Below are 24,981 nucleotides of genomic sequence, written 5' to 3'. Positions count from 1 at the left end.
CAAAACATGGTTGAAATATATAACAATCCAGGTTGGTTTTTTTTTTTTTGTAATGATGGCTTATGGCATTATAGAAGATAGCAACCATTCCTTGTAGCACAAACTAAGGCCAGGTCTTCATTTCCTCGAAGATCAAAACTGCAGCGATCAATCTTCCGGAGTTCAATTTAGCGGGTCTAGCTACATCGACTGGTGAGGGCAGCTCCCCCATTGATGCTATTATTCCTCGACTCACAAAGAGTAAGGGAAGTCAACAGGAGCATTTGCTCCTGTCGACCTCTTGCTGTGGAGATGGTGCTAAAGTTCGAATTAAGGTACATCTACTCCAATTAACTACAATTAACATAGCTGGAGCTGCATATCTTTAATTCAAAATTCTGTGCAAGTGTAGGTGTGGCCTAAGGGCTTGTTTCCACTACCCTGGGGAGCGATGCTGCAGCAATTGATCCACCAGCTGCTGATGTATTGTGTGCGCTTAGACATGATAAAGCCATCTCCGAGCACTCTTCCATCAATGTCAGTACTCCATCAGGATGAGAAGAACGGCAGCTGCTTTTGCGGAAAAACTTGCCAGCTGTCTACACTGGCCACTTGAATTTCCGCAAGAACACTGATGATCTCATGTAAGAAATCAGTGCTTCTTGTGGAAATACTATGCTGCTCCCGTTCGGGCAAAAGTCCTTTTGCGCAAAAGGGTCAGTGTAGACAGCTCAGATTTGTTTTGCACAAAAAAGGCCCCATCGTGAAAATGACGATGGGGGCTTTTTTGCGCAAAAGCGCGTCTAGATTGGCACAAAGGCTTTTCCGTAAAAAGTGCTTTTGCGGAAAAGAATCCGTGCCAATCTAGACGCTTTTTTCCGCAAATGCTTTTAATGGAAAATCATGACAGTCTAGACATAGCCAATAAGTAATCAAGAGCTAATCCATCCCATCACCCATTCCCTGCTTCTGGCAGAGGTTAGGGACACCGTTCCTGCTCATCGTGGCTAATAGTCATTGATAGACTGATCCTCCATAAAATTATCTAGTTTTTTTTTAATCCTGTTATAGTCTTGGCTTTCACAACCTCCCATAGTATAGAGTTCACAGGTTTACTGTGTGAAGAAATACTTCCTTTTGTTTCAGACCTGCTGCCTATTAATTTCATTTGGTGATCCATATTATTTGTGTTATGAATAAATAACACTCATTTACTTTCTCCACACCAGTCATAATTATATCAACCTCAATCATATGCCTCTTTAAATTCTTTTTTCCAAGCTGAAAAATCCCAGTTTTATTAATCTCTCCTCAGATAGAAGCTGTTCCATATGCCTAATCTTTCCCCCTTCCCGCCCAGAGATTTTGGAGGGGGGGGGGTGAAGAGGCAAAGAGTGCAGTAGCCTTGGGCTACGTCTACACTGGCGCATTCTCACGCAAAAACTCTTCTGCGGAAGAGTTCTTCTTCGGCAAAAACTCTTCCACAAGAGCATCCATGCCAGTGTAGACGCTCTCTTGCGCAAAAAAGCTCTGATGGCCATTTTAACCATAGGGCTTTCTTGTGCAAGAAAATCAAGTTGCCTGTCTACACTGGCCTCTTCTGGAAGAGCTCTTGTGCAAGAGGACGTATTCCTGAGCGGGAGTGTCAGAGTTCTCATGCAAGAAGCCCTGATTTTATACATTAGAACATCAGTTTACTTGTGCAAGAACACACGGCTAGTGTAGACAGGCAGCAAGTTTTTGCACAAGAGCAGCTGCTTTTGTGCGAGATTGTGCCAGTGTAGACACAGCCTTGGGGTTTGGCAGTTTAAAAAGGCCCAGAACTCTAGGCCGCTGGCACTTGTACTGCAACTCCACACAGCAAGGTCTCAACAATGGTCTAGCCCCACCCCTTCCAGGGACCCCCCCATTGCCCAGCAAAGTGTGTCACCAGCCCTGTACGTGTAGTTGAGATGGTTTTCCAATGTGTATTACATTGATTTTCTTCTGCCAGTTTGTTGCCCAATCACCCAAGTTTTCAGAGATCCCAACGTAATTCCTCACACTCTGCTTTGGACTCAACCATCTTGAGTAGTTTGGTTTCATTTGCAAATGTTGCCACCTGTTTACCCCTTTTCCTAGATCATTTATGAATGTGTTGAATATGAGTGGTCCAAGTACAGACCACCTGGGGGATGCTGCTCTTTACCTTTCTCCATTCTGAAAACCATCCTAATGACATAAAAAAGGGTACTTAAGAGTAGGTATTAAGTGCTCTTATCAGCTCCATTTACCATGGACACACTGATAATTTTTCCCTTTTTTCCCCCTTCTCTCCTCCCCATTCCCTCTTTGTGCTATTTATTTGCAAATTGGACCCCTTAAACTCCATTCATCTGAAGAAGTGGGTTGTGCCCACAAAAGTTCATGATACCATCTACATTTTTGTTAGTCTCTAAAGGTGCTGCAAGACTATTTGGGGTTTTTTTTTTTAAAGTTTTTCCATTTATTTGTACTCTTATTTCTAATCTGATCCATGAGATGCAGAGCTAAGGTTGCTCAGATGATCCTCTCCCTACCTTTGCATTTATAAAGTGACCTTAAATTAGTCATTCCTGTCTAAATTTGTGTTTTATGGAAAAGATTCTCCAAAGTCTTTCCCCTGTAAATTTCACACAGTTATCATATTTTTAAAAAAATCCTCACTACCTGAACACCAGATAAATACCGTTTACTACTTTTTTTTAAACCTAAGATTTTAATAATTGCTCAGTGAGCCAGTTTGCAAACTCTGCCAGAATTCCAACTAAGGACCCTTCTCAGTCAACTGTAAAACCTGCTCCACCACAAACTGTTCCATTTCTGCTACTGGACCTCCTACTAATATTGAAGGGTGTAATGCATATAAATCTTGGGCAGGACAGGGTTCTCAACTGACTCAAAATAATCTTTAGAGGGAATGGTTGGTGGGATTGTAGCAGGTCACTTTGTTCCATTCATTCATTCATTCATTCATCTGCCTCTTCCCACAGGCTAAAATTTTGTTCCATTTCCTTTTAAAAATTGGCTTCATTCACCAGTTATAGCTTACCCTTATGCTTCCTCCATTGAGCATTACATTTATCATTAATCACATTTCCATTTTGTATAAGGAGGACTAGGCAAAATGATCTATTTGGTGACAAAAATAACTTCGAGAGATCAGCCATCAGGTACTGAAGATACACAGCTCTGAACCGCTGTATCTTTTTTAAAACTTCTTAATAATGCCTAATACCCACACCAATGAACCCTCTCCTCCAGGGATCGTTTTGCTACAGACCAACATTGCTGTAAAAGCATGGCATAGAAAAAGTCCACAGAAAAGTTTTAAAAAAGTCCATCGGAAAAATAGTCTTCCACAGTTCCACTTAACCCATCTTTTCTGACCATAGTAAACTAATCGCAGGAAGGGAGTGGTAATGGTAGGTTAAAAACTTCCATGTGTTGTGTACCGTTTTAGCATTCCACATAGGTGTGCATTCCCCTTCTGGTTTCTTCCAATGAGACAAATACTTGGACCCTGCGCTAAATATTTGAAACCAAAACGATGACTAACAGCATTCTGAGTTGACGGGTGTGCGATTCCAGTATGCGGTGGCTGATCGTGTACACAAATGTGAACGTTTTAAATAGTACTTTATTCAATTGGCATACATGACGCATAGTCTATGTATAGTTAATGGTTTCGATCTGGCGAGTTCTCACAAAACCGCACAGCGGAGCCTTTACCCCGAGCAAAGGGGCTAAGAAAAACTGGCTCAGTAGGTATCTGATTGTTGCAAAAATGCCGGCTAATCTCGCTTTCCGAATCAATCTAAATCGATCTAGGAAAACGCAGCGCAAGGAGACTCATTTTAATTCTCTGGATTATAAAGGGTAAAATGATTTGCTATATTTTCATCATTTGCTTCCCACGTGCTGTGCTGTGTGGGAACTCATCTAGCGGAACGGATCGGTTTGATAGGATTTTCTTTGTTTTGGGCTTGGTCTCAGACATTCAATTGAGAGCATTACAGAATGACCCTCGGTCCCTCGCACCTTCAAATCGTTTACGTTTGATTATCACTTGGCCCCTTGCACGTTCTCCTGAGGTTAGTCGGCGCATCAGATGACATTAAGTCTGGAAAAACAATGTTTTCACATTTTACCCTAAATACTCTTTACAGACCTGTAAGAACTGCACAAGTAGCAACAGACCCGAGTGTTTAAATACTCCCGGAGGGAAAGAATTTGTCCTGAATATATCTGCCTGGCTTGGGTCAGATAAAAGCTGCGGGAAGAGCAGGTTGCGCCACCGTGGGAATGGAAAAGCGGACACGTTTCAAATGCACAGGAAACCCCCAAGATGAAGATCGCCGGTAGGAAAGTTAAGGGAAGGGAAGGGGACCGGTTTGCAAAAAGCGGAGAAGCGCTGTGCCTAACTTCTGCAAACGCTCGGGATCCTTGCTACATCTCTGCCCAGAGCCTACCCCTATGAACTGTGTGTCTTGGAAAGTAACTTTTAGTAACAGAACACGGGCTTCTCTGGGGCCGCCCTGTGCCAATTCACGAAGGCAGGTGGCTCGCACGGCCCCTTACTGACTGTGGAATAAGGCAAACCTCCCCCTCGAGGAGCAATACAAGAATTTCCATATGCCTCACTGCTGGGTGGCTGGGGGTCGGGCTGCAGATGCTGCCTTTGCTGCTACTTCTGTTACCAATGGCATTCGGACTGACAGCTCTCCGTGCCAAACCAACAACTGTACTCCCGGCTCCGGAACAAGACACTGGCAGCGGCGGCAGCAGCAGCAGCCACCTCCACCCTAACCCGGCCGGGACACTCTCCTGGCTCCACCGCTGTCACTGAAGAGCCCCGAGCGAAGCCGGGAACAACCCCGCAGGAGACACGTGTCTCCCCGCCGGCTTTGCAGACCCGGGGCTGTATCTCTGCTTACTGCCTGCGCCCTCGGCCCCATGCTGGCGAGCTAAGCATGGAAAACGCCCTCTCCCAGTCGCCCGGCGAGCAGCCCGAGAGCCGAAAAGGGGGAGCGAAAAGCAACAAGATGCGCCGTCCCCCGGCCGAGCCAGGCACCGCCACCTCCAAGGAAGCGAAGTACGTGGAGATCGAGGGGTCCCCGCGAGGGCGCGAAGCCAGGCCCCAGCCCCTAACACTGACTTTGGCAGGTTCCAGCCCTCCCCACGCAGCGCTGGAGATCAGCGCGCTTAGCGGCTCGGCTACCAAGGCGCTGGATAGCGCCAGCAGCTCGCCAGCATCCTTGGCGCGGGAATCCGAAAGCCGGGAGCCGGGGTGGAAAGCTACCGAGGCGGAGGGCTGCAGCGCTGGCTCCCCCTCGGGAGGGTCTAACGAAAACGCGTCGTCTGGCCTCCCCCCAGCACAGCTGGGCGCCAGCGGCTGCCCGGAATCCTCCTCCGCCTCTTGCCTTTCCCCGGTGAGCAAGGCGAGCGCGTTTCCCCAGAGGCAGGGCGCCCTCGCCCAGGGCAAAACCTCCTCCTCTTCCTGCGGCTGCGAGAGCGAGGATGGCGACGACGCGGACTGCAAAGGAGGCTGCTTGCTCGGCCCAGGTGTGGGCAGCCGTGCGGGCGAGGAGGCGCACTACATTAGCACCCACGAGATCCAGCTCAGTGAGGTGGACCACGACATGGACTTCGACCTGGGGCTGGCCTCCCGGTGGGACTTCGAAGACAACAACGTGATCTACTCCTTCGTGGACTACGCCTCCTTCGGGAGCGACGAGATGCTGGGGGACACGCCGACGGAGGAGGACAATAGCTGTTATCTCAGCACGACCACCAGCGAGGCCAATGCGCGCGCGGACAGCCTGGAGAACACCAGCAGCACGGAGCTCGCCAGCATTCCCTCGGAAAGCGATACCCCCAGCGCGCACACGTGCGCCAGCTCGGAAGAGCGCCAGGCCAAGACCACCAGCCGCGGGAGCGCGGAGCCCGCCGCAGGCCACATTCTCCTATCAATCAAGCCCACTTCCCGGGCTATAAATGAGCTTAGCAACCTGCCCGAGAAGCAAAACACTATTGACGCTGCCAAGCATGAAGGCGACATGAGCCTCCGCCTCTCCACAGCTCCCGAACGCAGGGCCGGTTTCAAAGCCGACGCGACTCATGAGCTGGCCAAAAAATTCATCGCCGTCCCCGCGCGCCTGCAGACGCGGTGCGGAGCGCTGCGGGCGAAGGAACTGGGGGGTTACTCCAGCGGGGCCTCCAGCGCCGTCAGCGAGCTGGACGATGCGGATAAAGAAGTGCGAAACCTGACAGCCCGGGCTTTCCGGAGCTTGGCTTACCCCTACTTGGACACGCTCAGCTTCAGCTCCAGGGAGTCCTCCGCGTCCCTTTCGGACCAGGCGCTAGGGATCAACCGATGGTCCACTTACCTAGACCTCAAGTGCGGCAATCTCGGGCAGAAACCGGAGCAGCATCTGTTCAAGAGCAGCGCCGAACCCAGCGCCTGGCACAGAAGCGCGGGAACGAAGACATCCAGCGACCAGCTCTACATCCGCTCCAATAAGTCGCAGACGAAAGCCCTAGAGTTCGTGGTCAGCAAGCTCGATGGGGAGATAACCCACGTCGAAACGCCGGCCTGCTTCGAGAAGCGGATCCAGTCCGGCTCCCGCGTTGTCACTTTGTTGGAGACGCTAAATTTTAGCAGCAATATCAACGCGGGTGTGCCCAAAGCTCCCAAACGTCCCGAAAATGCTGCCGCTGGGTCAGGCGGCGCCGATGAAGCTCCAGAAACCTTGCCCCGGGAGCTGGGCCATGAGGCTGGCAAACAACCAGCGGCAGAAGTCTCGGAGGGCGCCCCTAATAAATCGAAATTCGCCTCCAGCCTCCTCAAGAATGTCATCTCGAAGAAAATGCAGCGGGAGCACGAGTTCAAAATGGAGAGGGGGGAGATCACAGACACTTCGTACACTGGAATGGCCGGGTCCCTGCCTTCCAAGGAGCAAGAGGGCTCAGCGAGGGAGAAGCTGAAAGACGGGGGCATGCAGAGGCAGAACTCCAGGTTTTCCGAGTGCAGCTCTGACTACACCATTTTAACAGCTGATGATCTGGGCGATTTTTCTGGCAGCAAGTCGCCGACGTCTAAAGCGTCTACCCCTCGCCTAGACCGACCCCTATCGGAAACGCGCTTGGAAGAGGTGTGCGAAATTAAGAAGAGCGCCTCGGAGGCCATCAAGGCGACCTTCCTCCGCAGCCAGAACAGCGCGTTCAGGTCCTGGAAAGAGAAAGAGGCCGAGAAGAAGAAAGAAGAGCGAGCTCCCATCGGGAAACTCAAGTCCTCCTCGGCCAAATACGACTGGAGGGCCGATCTCGGGGAGACCTCAGCCAGCAAGTCCAGGAAAATGTCTCGTCTCTTCGTCCCCAACATTCAGCGCACCCCCAAGGAAAAACAGTCTGGCACGCAGGTGACCAGGTACTCCACAGCCACCTACGCGGCGCGGTCCGACACCCCCCTGAAGCCCAAGCTCCCCGAGATCAAAATCAGCCTGGGCAGCGTGCAGCAGAGCAAGGATCACCCCTTTAGCATCGCGAAGCTGCTCACCCCCAAGCTAGCCGCTAACGCACCCACCTTCCCCAAGGCCGCGGAGGACAGCCGAGGCCTGCTGCAGAAGGCGTTCAAAGCGGAGGGCCTGGACAAGGTGCCGCAGTTCTTGGTGCGCGATATAAGAGACAACAAGCCCAAGGTCCCAGGGCCCATTCACCAGGTGCGAGATGTCAGGAAACTGATCAAGAGCTCGTACGGCCACGACTCGGGCGAGACCGGCAGCGACAGGAGCAGCGCGCTCTCTGACCAGATCACCTCGGAGCAGAAGCCGAGGCAGCTGGTCATAGCAGGGATCCCCCGGGCGCTGTCGCCCATGGTGATCACCTGCCAGGCTGTCAGCAACAGCAGGGAGGACAAGGGAGCGGGCGAAATGGGGGCCAAAGCCCCAGCAGGGGGCAAGCTGCTGCCTGCCACGCCGGAGGGGACGATCCTGGTGCACAGGACCTCGGGGAGGCTGCCCGTGGCCACCATCGCCCCCAACAAGAGCGACCCTCGCTTGCCCGCCGTGCTGAAGATCGTGTCCAAACCCTCCGCGCCCTGGAGGCACCAGCAGCAGCAGCCGCCGCCACCACCGCCGCCGCCGCCAGCGCCCGCCACCGCGCCCGCTGAGAAAGGCAAGGTCGCGGCGGAGGAGGAGCCGCGGGAGGAGGCCAAGGCGCGGCCGAGCCGCAACGCGTTGGAGAAGCTGACGGCGGCGGTGCGCAGCATGGAGGAGCTGTACAGCTTCAGCAAGCACGAGTGGAAGCGCAAGAGCGACCCGCGGCCCATCACCGACAGCCACGTGCTCTCCCTCATCGCCAGCGAGGAGCGGGGCGGCCGCGCGGGGCCCGGCGAGGAGAAGGGCCCGGCCCCGCTGCCCATCCCGGCGCCGCCCGCCCCCGAGCGCCAGCCGCTCCCGGCCTCCGGCCCCAACCCCGACAAGGTCTCGGCCAAGGCGGCCGCCTTCGAGAGCCTGGCGCGGGAGCGGCCCCGCCCCCTGCCCGGGCCCCGCGGGGAGGCTGCCGCAGCGGACAGAGCCTCGGGCCCGCCGCCGCCTCGAAGCCTCTTCAGCGTCAGTTCCGCGCACAAGGCGGCGCCGGCCAAGCTCCCCGCCGAGGCCGCCCCGCTCCGCGGCTTCAAGGGCCAGGCCGGCCCGCGCTCCCTCAAGCTCTCCCCGGCCGCCGCCAACGCGGGCAAGGGGCCCGGCGAAGGCGAGAAGGGCGCGGCAGGGCCGGACTGCGGGAACTACCTGGCCCTGCCGCTCAAGGAGCCGCCGGCGGGAGCAGGCGGCGGCCGCCAGGGCCCGCTCTCGGCTTCGGCTGCAGCCGCCGCCCTGCAGCCCTTCAGCGCCGCCAAGAGCCCGAGCGGCCCCAGCCCCAAGCAGCAGCCCGGCCCCGCCGCCCCCGCGCCCGAGCCGCCGCCCGCCGCCATTTACCCGCAGCCGCTGCCCCTGGCCGCCCTGCAGGGGGCGCAGGCCGCGCCGCTGCTCTGCTTCTCGCCGCCCTCGGCCGCCGAGCCCTTCCCGCCCACGCAGCGCAAGGTGCTGCTGGACCTGAGCACCGGCCAGTACTACCTGGTGGACGCGCCCGTGCAGCAGCCCCTCAAGAAGCGGCTCTTTGACCCCGAGACCGGCCAGTACGTGGAGGTGCCCATGCCCCAGCAGCCGGCCGTGGCCCCCATGCCGCTCCCCATCTCCCCCTTGGCGCTCAACCCGGGGCCTTACGGAGCCACCTACATGATCTACCCTGGCTTCCTGCCCACCATGCTGCCCGCGAACGCCCTGCAGACTCAGATCTCCCTCCCGGGCAGCGACATCAGCGCCCCCGCCGAGACCGGCAGCCCAGCGGCAGCAGGACTGGCGGGGGGAGGAGGTGGAGGGGAGGCAAGTTTTGTGGAAAGCCCTTATTATATCGCCACGGGTAAACCCCAGTCGTCAGCCGCCTCTGCCCAGCTCAGGGGAGTGGAGGGGAAGCCGGTCATCAGCATCACGTCGCAGCAAATGGGGCCAAGGATAATTGCCCCGCCCTCCTTTGATGGTACCACCATGAGGTTTGTGGTGGAGCACAGATGATGATAAGCCAAAGGGGCTGCTGGTGAGTTGGTTTATGCTCCTAAATATGTATGCGGTGGGAGCAATTTGATGTCAGCATTAAGCATCAGTCGGTATAATAAAATAATTTCGCAGATGAGTCAGTGTTCAAACGTTTGGAAGCAACTGTGGTAACGTCCTCAAAGATTTATTTTGAAATGTCATTTGGCACAATATGATATACACAAAAAAGTGGGAGGTAATGGCATCTGATAAATCTTCGCTGTTAGGACTGATTGGTTCAGCAATAGGCACATTTCACTTACTTAGCTTCATTAACACGAGTCCTACAATAGACAGGTGATTCTTGTTTTGCTGTTATATGTATCTTGGATTCTGTTATTTTCACCAAAACTCATCGGATGAAGTGGGTCTTGCCCACAAAGTCTTTTGTTAGTCTCTAAAGTGCCACCGGACTACTTATCTTTAAAGTTACAGACTAACATGGTTATTCCTTTGAGACCATAAGCAAGGTGTGCACTCCCTTCTTCTTTTGGTTATGTCTTAAACCACTTGCCTAATGTAAAAGTTAAAGGTATAAAATGTAACCTATTTACCATGTAAATGGGCATTTGTTCCCCCAACCCTTTTAATTAGAATTTGCAGGATGCTTTTTCTTAGAACCCTTAGTTTTCTTATTAAAAGGGTTTCTATAAATAGACACACACTCAGTATTATCATTTGGTTACTTGGTCTCAGTTTCAAAATGGCTACGTCTAGACTGGCATGATTTTCCGGAAGTGCTTTTAATGGAAAAGTTTTCTGTTAAAAGCATTTTTGGAACAGAGCGTCTAGATTGTCATGGACGCTTTTCTGCAAAAGCACTTTTTGCGGAAAAGCGTCCCTGGCCAATCTAGATGTGCTTTTGCGCAAAAAAGCCCTGATCACCATTTTAGCCATCGGGGCTTTTTTGCACAAAACAGTACTGTGCTGTCTACACCGGCCCTCTTGCGCAAATGATTTGCGCAAAAGGGACTTTTGCCCGAACGGGAACAGCATGGTATTTCTGCAAAAAGCACTGATTTCTTACAGTTGGAAGTCAGTGCTTTTGTGGAAATTCAGGCGGCCAGTGTAGACAGCTGGCAAGTTTTTTCGGAAAAGCGGCTGATTTTCTGGAAAAACTGGCCAGTCTAGACACAGCCATTAATGAGAGTTATAACTTTCTAATGAAAAAAATCAATCTTTAAGTGGTAGGGAAAGCAACAGCTGGGTTGGCAAGGCTTTCCCTACTTAATTTCTCCTTCACTAATTAAGGAGGGGGACACACACACGCTCACAGGGATTATTAGGTCACTTTCTTGCATATTTTCAAGATAGGTAAGAAGAAAAAGCAAGATAGACAACTTCTGTACATTTTTCCTGCTCATTGAGGATGTTGTAAGATTGGTCTGAAAGACAAACTCCAATTCATTTCTTTTTGTTGGAGAAGTTCTAGTGAAGACCTTGCCATTTTTATGAAATAGCACTAAAAAGATATAGGGGTTCATGATATAGGGGTTTTCTGAGGCTTTGTTTACACTGAGAATGTCAGCAGTTATTGACCAATCACCAACATAGATATATCAGTGTAAGCAGTCAGTCATGTTGCACCGAGGTGAATCACAGCTTAGCCTATTTGGAAGAGATTGCCTTTGTGCCATTATACCAGTATCTGAACACAGATAACTGTAATTTACACAGGGAAACCTTCCATATAGATGAGGCTTGAAAATTCAGGGAGGTTAGATGCATCACAGAATAGGGAAGATCTGGTAATGTATTCAACAAATGCAGAAATCAGGCTGCAGAAAAGTGTTGCCTTTTTAATTGTGGGGGATAGGTGGCAAGGCTAAAAAAATAGTGAACATCATTATCAAGTACCAGTTCACACTTCATTACAAAACAAATCAATTTCTTAATTTACATTTTTGGGATTGGAGTTTTTTGGCCCTCAAAAGTAACAGAAAACTGTTGGGAATCTTTATCATGAATATATGTGCAGTTGTGCACAGTACTCTTGTCCATCTTTTTAATAAATCCTCAAATTTTGTAGGTTAATTTGCCATCTGCTTTGTTTAGTCCCACATGTGTTCCTAATTTTTTCTTTCCCATATTTTGTGTTGTCTGTTTTAGTATTCTAATCCATGAGACCATAAAAAGTAAATAACTGGTCTCCAGTTGACAAACTTTCCTTGTATTATGTGTTTTAGCATTCAGCATTCCTTACCTTGTAATTGTAAATCATTTTTATTTTATTCTATAATTAAATTGGATTGTTTCCATTGTTAATTACTGGATTCTCTGGGAGGTGAACAGACATCAGTTGGGTGGATTCACGATCCACTATTTAGGTTGTTATCCCTGGCAGAAATTTTTCATCTGGACACATAGGAAAATTCTGCACATCTTTTGCTCTCCCTTGTTTATTCCTCTTTCCAAAAGATCTTAAGTCATTGGTGCAATGAATTGTGGAGAGTAATTTATTTCTTAGATAATTGTGCAGACATCTTAGATACTGAAAAGATAAATTACGTTGTGTATATATACTATGTTGGAGCACAGTATTGTGATTGTAACAAGTTTACAAAAGAAATACATTTTTCCAATGCTATTTTTATTTGGGAAGTATCATGTCACTTATGGTAGTGGGCTATTCATCCCTTTCCCATTACATCGTGCTGAACATTTGTTCCTGTGAGTACAGAATGAAAGTACAATTATAATCATCTAACAAAAATATTGGTGACACAAAATGTATGATACTAAATTTGATACATAAAATAATTCAGCAGTTTGCAGCAACTTACTGGATTTATCTGTAATCAAAGAATGCTGTTCAGTTGGTTAGACCTAAAATTTCATGAACTTGGTTTTTCTTCTAAAATTGGAGACAGGACGTATGTATCCTTAAGGATATGTAACTGAGGTAGACATCAGACAGGTGATACAGTGCTATTTTCCTCAACTCTTGACTTAAAAAACCCCAAAAAACCTTAAATGAGATCTTTATATTAAATGGATTTTTGGAACAGGGGGTAGAAAAAACAAACAAACAAACAAAAAAAAACTTTGATTCATCTTCAAACCTGCATCGCATACATTATTTTCAGTGGAAAAAATTGAGACAAAATTGTAACCATAAAGATTTACCCTGTTCTGTTTCTGAGTTGACCCCATTTTCCATTTCCCTGTTCTTTTATTGTCTCTCCACTTCCTTTCTCTTTGTATCATTCCCTTCATCGCACGAATGTGTGTATAAATTTCTCTCTTCGTCCACTTTTGCCTTTCTTCCTTTTCTCCTTTTATTTCTCTATTCTTTGTCTTACTTTTCTTTCTTTTTGTCTTTGTTATTTTACTTTTCTGTTTTTGTTTTCCCTGCCCAACCCAGGACAGCAGACACAATTATAATGCACCTGAAACCTGCTAACGATGACTGTTCATTGCTAATTAATAATGATTAAATTAATCATGATTAATCATCAATTAATCATGTTATTAATAATATAATACAGTTTATATGAATATTTTTGCATTCTGATATATTGATTTCAGTTACAGCACGGAACACAACATATATGGTGCTTACTTTATATTTTTTTTATTTTAAATATTTGCACTGTAAAAATTAAAGAAATAGTATTTTTCAGTTCACTTTATACATGTGCAATCTCTATCATGAAAGTTAAAATTAAAAATGTAGAATTATGTACAAAAATAACTGCATTCAAAAAACAATGTAAGATTTCAGAGCCTGTAAGTCCTACTTCTTGTTCTGCCAACTGCTCAGACAAACAAATTAGTTTACATTTACGGGAAATGTTGTCCACTTCTTGTTTACAAAATCACATGGCACTGTTGTAGCCAGCATTGCAAGATATTTACACACCAGGTGCACTAAAAACACATATATACCTTCATGCTTCAACCACTATTTCAGAGGACATGCGTCCATGCTGAGGATGGATTATACTCGATAACAATTGAAAGCAGCTCAGACCAGTACATGTTCATTTTCATCATCTGAATCAGATACCACCAGCAGAAGGTTTTTTTGAGGGTTTGGTTTCTGTGGTTTCTGCACCAGAGTATTTCTCTTTCAAGGCTTACAGTCGCATTCTCTATATCCCATCCCTCTCAGATTTTGGAAGGCACTTCATGTTCTTAATTCTTGGGATTCTAGTGCTCTGGTACCTTTCTTGTGGTTTGTCAAGTCTACTGTGAAAGCATTCTTTTAAATAAACATGTACTGAGTTATCATCCGAGACTATCACGTGAAATATACGGCAGAATGGAGGTAAAACACAGATCAGGGGACATATAATTGTTCCCTAAAGAGTTCAGTCACTTATTTAATTAACACATTATATTTAACAAGCATCGCCAGCATAGAATGGTGGCCAAGGCATGAAAGTGCATACAAATATTTAACCTGTCTGGCATGTAAATACCTTGCAATGCCAGTTATGCAAAAGCCTGTTCTTGCTTTCAGGTCGTGTAAATAAGAAGTGGCAGCATTATCTTCCATAAATGTAAACAAACTTGCTTGTCTTAGCAATAGGCTAAACAAAAAGTAGGACCAAGTGGACTTACAGACTTTAAAGTTTTATATTATTTTTGTTTTGAGTGAAGTTATATAACCAAAAACACCCTACATTTGTAAGTTACACTTTCACAATAAAGCAATTGCACTATGGTACTTGTATGAGGTGAATTGAAAAATTCTATTGCTTTTTGTCATTTTTACAGTGCAGATATTTGTAAACAAAGTAATATAAAGTGAGCAGTGTACATTTTATATTCTGTGTTGTAATTGAAATCAATATATTTGAAAATATAGAAGAACAACCACAATATTTAACAAATGTCAATTGGTTTTGTATTGTTTAATAGTGCAATTGAAATTGTGATTGTGATTAATTTGTTTGAGTTAATCATGAGTTAATTGTGATTAATCGACAGCCCAACTAATTAATTTCACTCTGCATCCAGTTCCATTTGTAAACTGAGTGCAGAACTTTTGTGTAGAGGCTTACATGAACTGAAATAACCGCCATATCTCATGAGCTAGTCGTGGATTTTTAAGCGTTTGAAACCACATTTTCTTTTTGGCCTCTTTTCACAGAGAAATACCATAGTTTACTAACCTATAATCTTGTATGTGAGAGTTCTTGATATCCTCTCTCTCCTTTTTCTGTTCCTTACTTCCGTCTTTCTTCCCATTTCTTTCTCTTCATCTTATACTTCATTTTTCCTTCTCTGCTAGCATATAATTTTTCTTTCTGAGATCCTTTTTCACTAATTGTGTCACTGTGCGAAGAAATGCCCAAAGCCAGTATCTTTTAGGGATCAGTTTGACCACACTCCCTTTGTCTTATTTCTTTCTGTTGCTATTGGTGATGATTGTCTTATGTTAGGGCCTGATCTGCAAATGTATGTTCCTGTTTTGCTTCTTGCTATCGTGAATAGTTCTAGTTGTATTAAATTCAATATGAGTAGACCTACTAGCAGCTATTTGCATGGCTATCTGCTTAAAGTGCAACCTTGCTGAATGTTTTTTAGATTCTTAGGGTACATCTACACTGCGGTGCTATTTTGGGATACTTCTGGTATCCTGCAATAGATATTCTGTATCTTGACAGCGTGCCCATTATTTTGAAATGTCTTTCAAAATAATGGGTGCACTATTCTGACATCCCTGTAAACCTCATTCCGTGAGGATTAAGGGACGTTTTGGAATAGCAGTTTATTTTGAAATTTGGCGCTGTGTAAAGTGCACCAAATTATGAAATAAGCTGTTTCGAAATACTCAAAATAAGCTACACAACTTGCGTGGCTCAAATTGCATAGTTTATTTCAAGCCAAGGGTGCAGTGTATACGCATCCTTAGAATACAGGATATATGGAGGAATACTGCTTTATCCCTGAGAAATAGCTTGCTATTTATTTCGCCTCCCATTCTCTTAGCCCTGCAAATAAATGACCATTCTTGTGAGCTGGCTGCTAAAATAGTTTGTCTGTTTCTATAGCAGTGATTAATTAAAGCTGCTTATTTCCCTGATACCAGTTGTGCTGGTGCACATACAGATAGGTGAATAAAAATTAATATCAGTTTTCATCTCCTTTGGAATACATGGTAGGTGGGAGAGCCTGTTTGCTATACAGAAAAGAATGACATTGGAAGGAGAGCCATTTGATTGCAAGTTCCAGTGAGATTATCATTAACAAAAATGCCTGTCCCGCAGTGAACATGTTATGGATAGATCCCATACACCTGCATGAGCTCATGGGGTTTTGCCTGCTTATATGGAGTTTATTGGTGGATTGGACCCTTACATTTAAAGAAAAATAAAACAGTATGAAAGAGACTGGGGGTTTTAGGATGTGTAAATATTTACTTCGAGAGTTATAACTTTGCTGCGAGTTGAAGCCTATCTTATGACTGCTTAGGCTCTAAGTCAGTGATATTATAATTTTTTTTATAAATTTATTATAAATTTTTTAAATTAAAATGTTCATGTTATAGTTATTCATATACCCAGGATGCAGTATCTGTATAATTCTGTGAGTAGCCATCATGCTTATTCTAATGGTTACAAGATCCTAAATCAGAACTGAGCAATTCTGATACCTGAAGTGTGCAAACACAAATACTAATTCCAAGTGTTTTCTCTATCCATGTAAGCACTTTTAATTACCAAGTGAAATGGTCACATTTGCAAAAGTCTGACTTTCTTTAATTATGGAATTATTCTTTGCACTTGATGGTGCACTTGTCTAAGTAGTAAATCTATGCTTAAAACATGTGCATTTAAAATATAGTCATACAAGTTTCCTGATCTAGCTGTGATACCACAAGTCAGGAAAGCACTGAATTTTCTATATGCTATTATTTGAAATTGGCAGTAACATTACTGTGATAATGAAGTGAAATGTTATTTATAGTTCTGCAATTACATGGTGCTTAAATTAGTACTTGATGTAAGAATTTCTAATGTAAAATCGGACAAAGTCCTAAGAACTTAATTTCTTTCACTGGTGTATTTTTACAGGAACAAGGACGAAGAATTATCCTCCTTTAATCTGAAACCTGGGTAAACTAAGCGTTCATCCTTAAAAACTGCTTCCACAGTTATCTCATTTTTGCTTCATACAAAACAAGTGTGTAAGTTTCTTGTTTTTTCCTCAATATCCCTGGTTTTGGTGTATGCATACATTGGATTATGTGAAACCGGCAGAATTATTGCATACTTTTCTGTAAAATTGTTCCTTTTTATACTGAAGCCGAGCAGACTTTATATATGCCCCTATGCATATGGCTGAGTGAAAAATGATAAAATTGTTCATATTTCCATTTCTTTTACCTTTTTTTTTAATTGTTACTGAGTGGTGATAGTACTGCTCTACTGTGTGTAAAAACAAGTGTGCAAATGTGACACAATTTAAGTTTGGATCAAAATATTTCTTCTTACTCGTACTCGGAATTTGTTATGAATCTGTAATGCAACCGTATAATTTACACAACATAGGTTCTAAATCTTCTACTCTTGAAGTCAATGGGAGTCTTATCATAGACGTCAGTGGGAGTAGGAATAGGCCCCAAGTTTATAACATTATAGTGTGCACTTTGAATAGCAGTCACAGTGGTATGTAGTCTTTAGGTTATCATTAGTGTGTATTTTTGGCATGGTTTCAGACATGGTTGTGAAACTGTTACAAAACTTGTTTTGATTGTTCTCATTTTTTATTTGCTCTTTTGTACTGTTTGATGTCTCAAGTTGCCTTAATCATGGCAGTTTTAAAATACTAGACAGCCAGAAATTGAATGTAATCTTTTTAAACCCCAATTTTAAAGGAGGGGTTAATATTTGTTTTTCTTTATGACTGCATTCTTTTGCTACAACATTGTAACTTTGTTCAAACTTTATTTCATTTCTGTGATCCACACAACAAAGGAACTCTGTAATGTTTTTTATTCAATGTTGTGTTCTTTCATTTCCAATATAGCAGATTTATCTTTGGCCCAAATAACAATATATTTGCTTCAGGAATTATTTCTTTCTGAAGGGGAAAAGATACAATATATGGCAAGTCAGAAGGGGACAACTATGGGCATAAAACTGAAAGACTTATACCAATAATAAATTTGTGTTATTAAAAGAGAACTGTTAACATGATGGTAGGTCTACATTATATTTGCTTTTAATCAGTGACCTGATTGTGCATTGCTTGCCTTTACAAAGTTCCCATTCAAATCAATGGGAGGGCCAGGGATGCAAAACCAGGTCTACAGTATTTAATTTAAAGCTCTTTCAAAGGCACAGCAAGCCTGCCATTGGTGCTGTTTAAAAAAAAATACAAAAAAGGGCATGTGTGTGTATAAAATTCATCTATATACAGTTTTCTTTTATCAGTTCCAAAATTTGCCCTCATTTTACAAACAGTCTGTCTTTCAGGCTATGTCTAGACTGCAGGCTTCTTTCAGAAGGAGCTTTTCTGGAAGAGATCTTTCGGAAGAAGTTTTTTCGGAAGAGAGCATCTACACAGCAAAAATGCATCGAAAAAGCAATCTTCTTTTTCAAAAGATAGCGTCCATACTGAATGGACGCTATCTCTCATTTAAGCTGTGATTACTATTGACAGAGTGGCAACCAGGGCACCGTTGCTTTTTCCTCTTTTCTCTTCTTTCAAAAGAACTCCCTCTTCCCTGTCTACACACACCTTTTTCCGTGTGCTCTTTCAGAAAAAGGCTTTTTCCTCATAGAAGGAGGTTTATCAATGTTGGAAAAACCCCTCTGTTCTTTTGATTTTCTTTTGAAAGAATGCGATTGCAGTGTGGACGTAATTGAAGTTTTTGAAAAAACAGCTGTTTTTCCAAAAAAACCTCTGGGCTGTGTCTGCACTGGGCCACCTATTCCAGAAAATCAGCCGCTTTTCCGGAATAAGCTGCGAGCTGTCTACACTGGCCCTTGAATTTCCGGAAAAGCAACGATGCTCTACTGTACAAAATCAGCCACTATTCCAGAAAAACTATTCTGCTCCCACTCGGGCATAAGTCCTTATTCCGGAACACTGTTCCGGAAAAGGGCCAGTGTAGACAGCCCAGTAGTCTTTTCCGGAAAAAAGCCCCGATCGCAAAATGTAGATGCTCCTTTTCCGGAAAAACTGAAAACGGAATAGTATTCCGTTTTAAGCAGTCCCGGAAATTCATGCCAGTGTAGACACAGCCCTGTAGTGTAGACATATCCTAACTGTAAACAACAATCTCTGATCTGTGCCTGGTCTTGATTTGTATATAAAAGAAAAAAATGACACTTCGTTTTTTAGTAAAATACTGTTTTGTTAAGAAAATATGAAAATTGATACTAGAACACCAAAGTTTTTTAGAGAACAATCTTAGCTCTGACAATTCTAACTACATGCCCACTAGTTTCAGTTGCTGGTCAATAAGATTCTTAGATTCCAAAACTTCTGTACATGTAAGTCCTAAATTGTTCATAATCATAGACTTTAGAAAATGAATGGCTGAAAAGCCTCACAACAATTCTAAGATCAAATTAACTTAGTTTATTTAGAACACAAATAGGAACTTTACCACAAAACAAAATTTCTCTTGTGTTGAAAAGGTGACAATTTTGCAAGGTAATTATCGTTATCTCTTTACTTTTAGAAAACTCTTATCATATGCAGATGTAAAATACTCATGGCTACTTAGATGTTTAAAACTATATCTTTACCTATTATCTTTATATGAAAGATATGAAGTAGATTTTGTTTTACTGTTGTTAAAAAAGAGTGTAACTTTAAAACATGAAGCAAAATGCAGGACAATGTAGCACTTTAAAGACTAACAAGATGGTTTATTAGATGATGAGCTTTCGTGGGCCAGACCCACTTCCTCAGATCAAATAGTGGAAGAAAATAGTCACAACCATATATACCAAAGGATACAATTAAAAAAAATGAACACATATGAAAAGGACAAATCACATTTCAGAACAGGAAGGGGATGCGGGGGGGGGGGGGCGAGGGGGGGAGGGGAGGAAGGAAGGTAAGTGTCTGTGAATTCAATTCACAGACACTTACCTTCCTTCCTTCCCCCCCGCCCCCCGCATCCCCCTCCTATTCTGAAATGTGATTTGTCCTTTTCATATGTGTTCATTTTTTTTAAATTGTATCCTTTGGTATATATGGTTGTGACTATTTTCTTCCATTATTTGATCTGAGGAAGTGGGTCTGGCCCACGAAAGCTCATCATCTAATAAACCATCTTGTTAGTCTTTAAAGTGCTACATTGTCCTGCATTTTGCTTCAGCTACCCCAGACTAACATGGCTACATTTCTATCACTTTAAAACATGAGAGCGCCTTGAGAATCTCTAAATATGAGAGAAAGCAAACTTTTCTCTGAGGGTGTATCTATGCAAATATTTAGTTCATGGCCATCTGGAAAATCTGCCTCATGCTAGCATGTCATACATGAAATGTTCATGTGGAGACTGTTGCTGCAGACTAAAAGTTCCATAGTGCTCTTTGATATACCCTGCTTTGAGTTGGTCAAAGCACCCTCAGGAACTTTTAGTTCCTTTTAGTATTTCTATAGACAAGCTCTCAGTTAAGAAACATATTTGGTTTTGAATACTTATTTTTTAAAGAATGTTGACAGTATGTCAAATTCAAAAAGTCGGATCTTGAATTCTTTACTCAGTCTTTCCTTAAGTAAAATTCCCATTAATTTCCAATAGGATCAGGCTATAAGTAAGGAATGTGGCATTTGTCTCTACATTAATTTAAAGTCATTTGACATATATTAATATAAAAGTTTCTTTCCCATATTTAAACACTTCAGTTGAATTCGATCAGTGCAGGAAACCTGTTAAAATATATTATATTTGATATCCAACTTTCTTGTTTATAGCTTTCTGCATAGGAAAATATCTGGAGCCTTCTAATTATGCAAGCCTGGGAAGGCTGTGGCTTTTGGCTCTGTGAAACATTGACCTATTCAGAAGAAAGGTTTGTCTTCCATTGATGATCTAATAAAATACAATCTAACAGCTCAGTTGCCAAAATTGTGGAGCTGATGGACAGCTGGAATGCTCATGCAAATAAATTTACCTGCCAGAATGCCTCATTCTTGCTTCTTTTATAACAGTCTTCTTCTGCAAACACCCATGGCCATTCTGTAAATTGGAAGTATTCCGGCTATAGGACAAAATAACTCTACTTCACAGGCTTTGGAGTTTTTTTTCCTTTGACCTACCTATTTATAATGTAACTTTAATTATGTTTGGCAACTGCTCCACTATATTACTTGTTTTAAATTTTAAAAATGACTTTAGAATTGTATGCCTATTTGCCCCCTGTGTCCATTTGTTTAATTGCTAGTATCTTTATTCTTTTCTGTAGCTCACAGGTTCATTTGTGAAACCAGCCAACACGAGCTGTGACTCTGCATGGCCTGATTGCCATATAGTAATGGTTCCTACACTACAGTCCATGGATCACAAATGGTCTCTACGACAAAATGTTTTCAGATTTAAACAATAGGGTATTGGGAGGAGAGATGCTCCTCTCTCTCACAAACTGGTCCACAGAATGAAACTCGCATCCCTGCCATATACCATATGGAAATTACACTCCTAAAAATACAGTATGATTGGGGATTCTTGTAGGAGTGATTTATGAATTAATAGGCTAGTGGTGACAAGCAACTCACTCTGGCTGATTTTTAAGAATGGACCTGTCTGCCAGGCAAGGACTTAAATGTAGTTCTTCTCCAAGTTAATTCCTTAGAGAATTAATTTCTTTAAGGTGTCTGAGGAAGTGACTTCCCTGCTTCTTATGGAAACTGACAGTTTGCCAGAGACACACTCAGGTTTTGTAGAGTAGATATAGGGCTTGTCTCCACTACCAGGTGGATTGAAACTCTGGAGATAGATCTACTAGATGTTGATTTAGAGGGTCTAGTGAAGAGCCGCTAAATGGACCGCTGAACACATTCCTGTTGACTCCGGCACTCCACCGGAATGAGGCGTGTAAGGTAAGTCGAAGGGAGAGCTTCTCTCGTCGACCTAGCACAATGTAGATACCTAAAGTACGTTGACTCCAGCTACATAAATAACATAGCTGTAGTTGCATAACTTAGGTCAACTTTAATTTGTAGTGTAGACCTGCCCGTATTCAATGTCAGCATGGCTATGCTAATATAGCTCCCTCATGTAGAAACATCCTATGCCAACAGAGTGTTTTCCATCAGTGTAGGAACACCACCTCTCTTGGCATTCGCTATGTTGACAGAAGCCTATGTCTGTCGACACAGCTGTGTCTAATCTGGTGGTTTTGTTGTCACAATGTTGTTTGTCATAGGTGTGGGTTTTTTTCACACCTCTCAATTTACGTAGTATGCTGGAATAATTTAAGTGTAGATCAGGCCTTTGACTTTCATTCAACTGTATGTTTTAATAATCCCCAAGTCTTGAGTTTCTCCAAACACAGGTATCATGGATAGGCTGTTCCATTGCACTGCATAGTTTCTGCCCAAATTATTTTGGGCCATACCTTGCATTCTTTACCTTGGCAAAACTGCCAGTGAAGTCAATGGGAAATTTCAAGGAGTAAGAACCTACGCTTCATATAAGCATTTTGAGACTAATTTGAAATCTTTTAAAATTATCTTTCTCAAAATAAAAAACAAATAAAATCTTGCTTAAATAATGTTTTATTTTAATACACTTGTCTATTTCAGTGTTTGTCATGTTTAAGGAAAATCTTAGGATTTAATTTACAGTTATTTCATTTCCACTGATGGTGTATAAAATGTAGAAAATCACCTACAATTGTCTTGAAGTACATCTCTGCAATTTTATTTCACCAGAGTTTATTTGTTTGCAGGCACAAATTGAAATTATCCTCAGGATGAAATTCACTGCAAGTATACAGATAGTGAGTGATTTAACATATGCTGTTCTCATTTACCTGCATCATTGTGGAAATCAGGTGAAAGAAATAATGTTTTAACTCTCTTAAAACTCCAGTGTGCACAATTAGGATATATAGCATATAAAGTTCATCCCTTTGTTCCTCAATAACGTTGCCAAGATTTAGAAGTGTTACATTTTTATTAAAATTTTGCTTTTTCTCTTCGAGTGCCTCTTAACGAAAATGACTGCATCTTTGCTGTTTTCATAAATGATTATAAAAGTCTATATATGTTACAAATAGGATTTCTGTGTTATATGAAACAGACAGAACTTCAGACTGCAGGACAGTATAGATACCAAAGTAGATTGACCACAGTCACATGCACATATGTATGGTACTTTAATAGTAGCATCGGCATTTAAAAATATTAGTGACATCATACTTTTTTCTATAACGGTGCTCAGAGAGAAGTTTCGCAATACAGTTTACAAGATAGAGGTTTGCACACACACTCTCAGGGTTTACAGTTTTGCCCAGTATACTTGAAATGAAAAAAGGTGCCCTGTATTTCAACATGTATTGTTGGGAAAAAAATATTTGTAGTAATTGTTTTTGTTAAAGTGCCTGTAAAAATGAAAGCAATAACGTGAAGAAATATCAACAATTATCTGTTTTCTCAGGGGAAATCTCTTCAGTAGAATGTTTGACATTAGGATTGAAACCATGTTAGCTTAATTTTGACTGTTAATACTGAACAGACTATGTGTTTGCATAAAGGGTCAATTATGTGAGGTGGTGTACACATGGTCCCAATCCAGCAAAGCACTTGAATATTTCCTTATCTTTAAGCACCTGAGTAGCGCCACTGACTAGAGTGGAACCACTGCCGTGTTTAAAGTTAAGCATGTGCTTCAGTACTTGACCTAGGCGGGGTCAGAACTCTCAGCATCCTGCAAGATGGAGCCCCAGATCCTTAACATTATGTCTATACAAATAGACTAAAGCCTGGAGCACTACATATGAAATATGCAGGCATGCATTGCTGCAAAGAGTAGCTAGAAAAATCTTGTAATATGGTGCTTATGCATGCATACCCAATGGTGAATTTGTCAAGCTAATGTGGTCAAATGTAACCACATATCTTGGATTAGAATCAAGTCCTCTGTATCAGGGTTCACAAGCTGCTAGTATTGTATGTTTCATATTGTGGACATCGTACCTTATGGTGAAATTCACCCTTCTGTGGAGGTTCAGCACAAATCCCATGTGCCCCTCGAGTTCCACGTAAGCCCTGAGTCCTGACCCAAAACTCTCTACAAACAACATAAAGACATCTTTTGACTTCAGTCAGTTTTGAATCAGGTCCTACTTGAAAGCTTAAATGGGATGCAAGAGGCATAGACCTTGGCTGTATCTAGACTGCATCCCTTTTCCGTAAAAGGGATGCAAATTAGACACATCACAATTGCAAATGAAGCGGGGATTTAAATCCCCCAGCTTCATTAGCATAAACGTGGCTGCCGCTTTTTTCCGGCTCGGAGCTTTGCCGGAAAAAAGCGCCAGTCTAGACGGGGATCTTTCGGTAAATAAAGCCTTTTCCGAAAGATCCCTTATTCCTTATTTTAAGAGGAATAAGGGATCTTTCAGAAAAGGCTTTATTTTCCGAAAGATCCCCATCTAGACGGGGGTTTTTTCCGGCATAGCTCCGAGCTGGAAAAAAGCGGCAGCCATGTTTATGCAAATGAAGCGGGGGGGATTTAAATTCATTTGCAATTGCAATGTGTCTAATTTGCATCCCTTTTACAGAAAAGGGATGCAGTCTAGACACAGCCCTTGTGTTTAATCTACAGCAGCGGCGGAGTGAGCTTCACTCTTTTAGAATTATTGGTATGTTCACTTTGATGAATAATATGTATGGGTTGTGTTTTATTGAAAGATGAGTTTACTGTCTCGTGGTGATGGCCGAAGGGTCATTCTTTTTTCTTAGAAGTTACCATATATTTGTGTGGCTAGCTGAGAATGCACACAGTACTTCTGAACCTACTTGCTGTTGAAAATTATCCTCTTTTTTTTTTTTTTTTTTTTTTTGCGTGATTGGGGAGAGCACCAATATTAACATCTTTAACAGTGCAATTATGAAGTAAAGACAATGATTGTTAAAGAGAACGTAAGTGGTATGTTTGATCTGAGTACAGATATAAATGGTAAAGGCAGAGTGTTGTGAAGGTTTTGAAATGACAATGGATTATTGACAATGGAAAAAGAGAAGATACATAAATGGAGAGAATTTGACTCTTTAAATTGCTTTCAACCTAGACAGCATTTTTTGTGGCAAGTTCCTATTTGTGGCAAGCTGAAGTCTGAAGTTATCACATTACAGAATGCTGTGAACGTGGAATTTAAGGACAAATAATATGGCAAAATAGCTCTGAGGATTGCACTAACAGTGTATTGCA

At 43.4% G+C, this 24,981-nt stretch overlaps 1 protein-coding gene across 3 annotated transcripts in view; it reads left to right on the top strand.

The window, feature by feature from the left end:
• Window positions 1–3,686: 3,686 nt before the first annotated feature.
• Window positions 3,687–24,981, top strand: part of C5H4orf54 (chromosome 5 C4orf54 homolog) — a 57,537-nt gene continuing 36,242 nt past the window's right edge. Inside the window, exons 1-3 of one of the 3 annotated variants that reach the window (XR_012904042.1) lie at window positions 3,687–9,630; window positions 16,655–16,767; window positions 22,496–24,017. Coding sequence is in view for 1 of the 3 variants with exons in the window: in XM_075929651.1 (XP_075785766.1) it covers window positions 4,971–9,608 (4,638 nt within the window). In the remaining 2 variants the exon portion in view is untranslated. Of the gene's footprint in view, window positions 9,631–16,654; window positions 19,495–22,495; window positions 24,018–24,981 lie in introns of those variants that run through there. The other 2 variants (XR_012904043.1, XM_075929651.1) reach the window with 2 other exon arrangements.

The sequence above is a fragment of the Pelodiscus sinensis genome, chromosome 5, assembly GCF_049634645.1.
Source record: "Pelodiscus sinensis isolate JC-2024 chromosome 5, ASM4963464v1, whole genome shotgun sequence".
NCBI classification, from domain to species: Eukaryota; Metazoa; Chordata; order Testudines; family Trionychidae; genus Pelodiscus; species Pelodiscus sinensis.
The sequence above is the reverse complement of the archived record's forward strand: the minus strand, read 5'-3'. Positions and strand labels throughout refer to the sequence as shown.